This window comes from Siphateles boraxobius, unplaced genomic scaffold, assembly GCF_051911475.1.
Source record: "Siphateles boraxobius isolate OS27281-9 unplaced genomic scaffold, OSU_SipBor_1 56, whole genome shotgun sequence".
In the NCBI taxonomy this organism is placed as follows: domain Eukaryota; kingdom Metazoa; phylum Chordata; class Actinopteri; order Cypriniformes; family Leuciscidae; genus Siphateles; species Siphateles boraxobius.
This window is the reverse complement of record NW_027509182.1, coordinates 11,034,279-11,040,612: the sequence shown is the minus strand read 5'-3', so window position 1 is coordinate 11,040,612 and position 6,334 is coordinate 11,034,279. Positions and strand designations below refer to the sequence as shown.

The 6,334-nt window shown below is 38.4% G+C and overlaps 1 protein-coding gene across 1 annotated transcript; it reads left to right on the top strand.

Moving 5' to 3' along the window:
• Positions 1-2,279: 2,279 nt before the first annotated feature.
• her1 (hairy-related 1) lies at positions 2,280-4,643 on the top strand. Its single transcript, XM_077206283.1, has 4 exons — positions 2,280-2,401; positions 2,547-2,642; positions 2,729-2,816; positions 3,596-4,643. The coding sequence occupies exons 1-4, from the start codon at positions 2,360-2,362 to the stop codon at positions 4,387-4,389; spliced, it is 1,020 nt and encodes a 339-aa protein (XP_077062398.1). The 5' UTR covers positions 2,280-2,359; the 3' UTR covers positions 4,390-4,643.
• The last annotated feature ends 1,691 nt before the right edge of the window (positions 4,644-6,334 follow it).

The following is a 6,334-nucleotide window of genomic DNA, read 5'->3' as shown; positions in this document are numbered from 1 at the left end:
AGATGGTGCAATTTACCCACTGACTCAACTTACCCCTAACCTGGGGCAAAGTGACCCACAGGAACACTTTTTAGAATAATTTGTCATAGATGCATTCTGAACATTTAAAATGATAGGAAATATCCTGAATTTAGGCTACTTTATATACTTTAATTGACTTCTGCCACAATTCCCCTTAGCATATATCAAAGGACACCTGGTTCATCTTACCCCATTCTCCCCCTATATCCCTATATCCCATATTCACTATTTTTTCCAGACCTTTCAGTCGCGTTTACTGTGTTCAGAGGGCGCGTGCTCACACTGGAAAGCGTGTCGAAATCACACCTCAGTGCAACAGGCGCTCAAGTGCCGAGTGTTTCCACGTGCCCATCTGCTCTGTCCTCCAGCAGGTGCTAACTTTTACATTTGACTAATTGCTCGATGGTCGGTCATCAGACAGCAGCGATGCATATCAGTAACCAACAGTTGAATCCCAATGGTTTTGCACCGAACAAGACGATTCTACTAAATTACTCAAACACTTTGCATATTCCATACAAAGCAACTTCAACGTCCGATTTCCGTAAAAAGAACGACCGAGGCGACCTGAGAAAGTTTCACATAGGATTTCCTCATCTTAGACCCTTGGCATTCATAACTTTTGGAAATCCAGTAGATTAGACATTTTCTTTGGTCAATGTTGAGTTTTGCCACTCTTAAAGTATCTGTTGGTGTTAATTTATGATTAGATTGGAATGAAAAGCGCACGACCGTTTGTCCATATAGACCTCACGCCATATTCACTGTTAAAGAGACGTGTTAAAAGAATCATAATGTTAATGGAATTATGAGCGAGGTGTGTATGATGCCACCACTTTACTTGACCAAACAGTAAACTTTCCCACGGGATTTTCCATAAGGTTAAACTTCGACATGAGGCATGGGGTCAAAAAATGAAGCAGCACATGGCCAGTTACATAATTTTAGTGACCTATATTTTCAATTTAGAAAAGAGCAACATATCCCTTTGACGTTAGCCTATATCTACTTTTCATTGGTGCTCATGTGAATGAAAACCAAGTGGCGTTTTGCAACATCTAATCTCCTATTTGCCAACATTGTGTAGACTTTCGAATTATGAATTATTGTTTCCTTGTTTTAAATGACACGCACTCTGGAAAAGCAAAAACTCACATAGGCCTATTGGCATGAGCTAAAGATGGCATTTAAGTTGTGCTTGAACATATTTCTACTTTAATATTTTATGCATATCAAATCGCACATTACAAGTTCCGCTCAACTTTCCTATACTTGGTGTTTACTCGTTTCTGCATGTCGACATGAGCGTCGAAAGTTGACCCGCTTCAGGTGGGAAGGCCATTAATGCAAGAAGATGTTGAGCATCTAATGAAATTCTAAACGCCTCTGAAAGGTTGAGTCTGGCGCTGTGAGTGTGTTCGTTTTTACACATGTGTAGTGCCATAATATTCTGTTCCCACGAGAAAAACTCAAGTCTCCCATCGCACTTACACGGCTTTGGTTTTACGAAAATCTGCTTGAAAACAAAACATTTTAGTGAGAAATTAATCAAAGACCAACATTAGCTATCAATACTGAACAAAATATCTGTATTATATAATTTGAAGCAAGAAAATAGTCTACCGCTTATCGTGAATTATATTAATAGCATATAGCCTACGCGAGTTTTCATAATAAAAGACACATTTGTTTTTGAACATTAGGCTAACCATTAAATTGTTAGTGGAGGAAAAAGTAAGTTTGGTTTTGTTTGGTCAGAGGTCGTGAACTTTAACGGGAGGAGCGTGTTGGTAAATTGAGTGTCAAGAAGATCGTGTTCAAAATGCACTGCAATTTGGCTACGTATTGACTTATTGGCGCAATAAAATGAACAAACTAGTCCATAAAAACATAAGCGTTCTATTATTATTGGTTATTCTAAGCAAACTAATGGCATTTAAGATATGTGCAGTTTTCAATACCATGCGTTTATATTCACATTATATTATTATATTCAGATAGGCTATTCGTAAAACTAGATGTGCAAGTGATGTGGAAACTTAAGTTTTTCTCGCTTAATATCTGCTGTTACACTTGTTCTTTGATTTAACCTAATCGATTTATAGTTTCTTATCTTGGAATATATTAAAAGGGTATTGATAACAGCAGAAAGCCATAAGGGGGGCACGACCATACGGTCACGCGTCATTGACACCTCGTCGCCACCAATGACACGCCAGCATCCCCAATAAAGGCCAAGGTTCGCGAGGACTTTTTTCACAGTAGAAGAATTTTCTCAAGGAACACAGAAAAACGGGAATATACGATTGCTGGTTTATTTCATAATCTTCAACAGAGCATGGTTACTCCAAAAATGGCAAGTCGACGACCAACCAAAAGAGTGAGTATTTCTTTCTTATGTCATAATATAGTGAGGAGTTTTAGAATTTCTGAAGTAGTCTTTTACTTTTCTTTTTTTTATATATAAAAAAAGTTTTACGTTTTAAATGTGTGGCTAAATTAATTATATTTTGTGCTCCGTCTAGATCTTGAAACCGGTTATCGAGAAGAAACGGAGAGACCGGATTAACCAGCGTTTAGATGAGCTGCGAACGCTCCTCCTGGACAACACTCTAGACACGGTAAGAAAGGAAATCCAGTTTTTAATATTTTAACATGAACACTAGAATGTTTCAACAACATAATGCCTTTAAATTCACTTTTACAGCGACTTCAAAACCCCAAACTGGAGAAGGCTGAAATTCTGGAATTAACCGTTGAATATATTAGGACAAAGGCTGCGAGAATTAGTCAAGGTAAGATTTCTGTCTATACTTGATTAATTGATGAGTAAACTTACCCATATTTAAATGTCTTAAAATTATGCTATTGACCTTATTTTTGTGTAGGCTAAAGCTCTAGATTAAAGGGATAGTTCACCCAAAAATTAAAATTCTGTCGTCATTTACGCACCCTCAAATTGTTCCAAACCTGTATGGGTTTTCTTCTTGTGAACGCAAAAGAAGATAATTTGAAGAATGTTGGTAATCAGTTGACTGCACACATTGACTCCCAACAAAAAAAGTCAATGGCTAGTCAACTGCGATACCAACATTATTCAGAATATCTTATGTGTTCAGCAGAAGAAAGAAACTCACACAAGTTTGGAACAACTTTAGGGTGAGTAATTTATGGCAGAATGTTGAACTATTCCTTTAAGTGCTGATTTGATATTGAGTGTGATGATTCTAATTGATTTTATGTCTCTATCTCCTCCCCCTCCCTATTTATCTTTTCTTTCTCAATCATCTAACCCCAAAATAACTTATCTCACACTCTGACTTTCCATTCTGGCAATCAATAAACCAAAACCATTTTCTTCTTACTCCTAAATGTTCCTTTAACTTTGCTTTAAATTCTCGATTTCTCACATGTTCCTTTGAATGAACCTTCAATAACAACCATAAATCAAAATCTAATGTTATCCTATCTCACCTAAACACTCTATTAACCCCTTCCTCTTCTTGCTTTTTCACTTTTTTCCGCCTCTTTCTATTTCTCTTTTGTATACCTTTAACTCCACGTCCCACCACAGGCGACTCTAACAAAGACCCAGACCCACACGATGCTAGCGCTCCGACTCTGCTCTCGTCGAGACCGCGTGTGCGTTTCGCTTCAGTCCCAGAGCCCATCAATGCCCATACACAGATGCCTTCCAATCCAATCTACAAAGCTGGCTTTAAGGAGTGCGTCTCCCGCCTGGCCAGCTTCATCGACTGTGTGGATCCTTCTCAACGGGACGGCTTCGTTCAAGGCCTGTGTCACCACCTCGATTCCTACAGCAACACTCTTCCCCAAAGCAGAGTTCCCAGCGGCCAAGCTTCCCATCATCATCATCATCATCATCATCCATGGATCCCCAATGCAGAGTTGACGTGCAGATCAGACGTCCCAATGAGAGCCAACACCGAGCCCTTTTCCTACACCAATAGTTTGTATCCCACATCTTTTATGCTCCACCACCCTCATCCCACAGGACAGCCCATAACACATCCCTACCTTTCCCCTCCATACTCCATCTCTCCTCCACCTTCTCCTTGTTATTCAAGCAGCTCTCCTCCTTTCTCCAGCTCTCCCACATACGTCTCAATACCCTGCCATTTCCCTTTCCCTCCTACCATCTCTCCACTCTCCACCGACTCCTCTTCATCATCATCATCATCCTCTTTCAGTCTCCCAACCTCAGTAGTCCCAGGTCCTCATCTTCCGGTCTCAGTGGGATCCCCAACTCCAGCGCGAGCCACTGGCTCCGTTCCCTCCAGCCAACCCCGGACTCTGAGACGAGCTCTGTTCCACAACCAGACACACTCTCTGTGGAGACCCTGGTGAGCACAACTCAAAACACTTAGAGACTTAAAGCTCAGCAGTTCAACATCTTCCCATCAGAGATCCCAGGGCTTCACATGGAAACACTCCTTGGTCTCATCAGGAATGCACATGTGAAGGTGAGAGAAACACACGGAGCTCTGTGACGATCTCTGTGCGACGACTCGGCTGTTATTAGTGTTCATGTATGTGCTTCCCCTTTCCCACTGTCACGTTCCTTTTGTTCTGCATACTATTTTCCTATCAAGAATTCTTTATTGTGTACAAATTGTGTAAATATATTTATTTTGTCCCTATTGTACATTGTATAAATTAATTGTGCTTTTTTCACTTATTAAATCTATATAATTTTGTTAATTTGTATGACTGACTCTTTATACACACACTCAAAAACGTCTTTATTTTTCTTGGGTCATGATGTCAGCAATACATTTTTGAACAAAGACAAATTGCCATCTGATGGTCAAAAACACTGTTCCCATTTATGAGGTGAGCAGATTTCCTTGGGTCATCATTGATCAAAATGCAAGTGAAATCCCATTTATTATCTATGAATTAAAAACAGGGATTTTTTTAATTTGTATGTTATGGGTTCCATATAGGCTACTGTACTGTCATTATAATATTTATGATGATGTTTGCTGGTCACTCTAACTGGTTCACCAAAAATCACTATGAAAACCGATTGAAACACATTTGCAACACATTGCAAAAATAAATATGAGAACATAATACTGTATTTAACATAAACTTTTAAAACATTTTCTAATTGTATTTAATGTTTTCACAAACTGTGAATATACTCTATGGCCTATAGTATTTACACTTTTCTTTCTTTTTCCAAATGTTATTTTATGTTTGTGCTTTTTGTAAATGGACCTCCACCATCCCTAATGGGCTTCTTTTGCATTTTAGGCTCATTTTGAGCACTAGCATGTGCTTTCTGCAAATGTAATTGTTGTCTAATTGGTTGATGTTTTTATTTATTTTTATTTGTGTGTGCAAAACAACCCCACATACTGTCCAGGCCCTGTTATATAGTGCATACAAACAGTATTACTTTAGGCCTAACTTTACTTTACTCTAACATGAGTTATAGTTTGTGACTGAATACCTTGAAACCGATATTTGTCTCTTTGATAATTGATTATAACAGTGCTGGCTCAAGTCTCGTCGAAAGTTCGTCATGGTTCGGGAATCTCTTAATTTACAGACTTGGATGAATAGAGGAATTTACTTTTATCTGAGCTTTTAGATCAGTCAGCTCAGTTGCTTCCTTATGAAAATGTTAATGAATAAATGGACATTTCCGGAATATTATTCTGTGATAAAAGCATTCCCACAGATCTATTGATGTTAATGAGAAGCCATATGTTGTCCCTTAAAGATCCCCTGAAGTGAAAATCAAATTTTCAATGTTTATGTCTTTGCAAACCAATTGATGAGATAACACCATTGCTGAGTATTTTCTCCTTAAAACTGTAGTGAAAATGCAGTTTGAAATCGCTGGTGTTTCTTACGTCACAAACTACCTTGTAACCAATCACGTCAACGTTCAGACAGTCTTTAGCATATCATTAACTATATGACCGTTCTGAAGTAGTGGAGTGGAGAAAAAGCCAGGTTATACCGGTGTATTTTTCTGTTGATATTAAAAATCAGGTATATAGCAATATACAGGGGAATTATGCATATGATATTACAATGTAATGATGAACTATATGCCTTTCTCCACTGATGTTCTGAGTTATTCAAAGCGTTTGATGCTGATTTTAAGAAGGCAGCTGTCTGACTCTGCCTCATTAATAACACATTATTAGCTGTTTGAGAACATCGTCAAGCAAAAGGCTAATCATATTAATTAGCGTTATGTGTCCGACGTCGTAGAGAGCGATACATAAAATGCATTACCATTCTGATACATCGACTTGTAGATGATGAGTGAGTG

Excerpts from the sequence above, each read along its gene's own strand:
- her1 (XM_077206283.1), top strand. The coding sequence starts at position 2,360 with ATGGTTACTCCAAAAATGGCAAGTCGACGACCAACCAAAAGA. Across the intron at positions 2,643-2,728 it reads TGGACAACACTCTAGACACG|CGACTTCAAAACCCCAAACT; the intron begins GTAAGAAAGGAA and ends TCACTTTTACAG. Across the intron at positions 2,817-3,595 it reads GGCTGCGAGAATTAGTCAAG|GCGACTCTAACAAAGACCCA; the intron begins GTAAGATTTCTG and ends GTCCCACCACAG.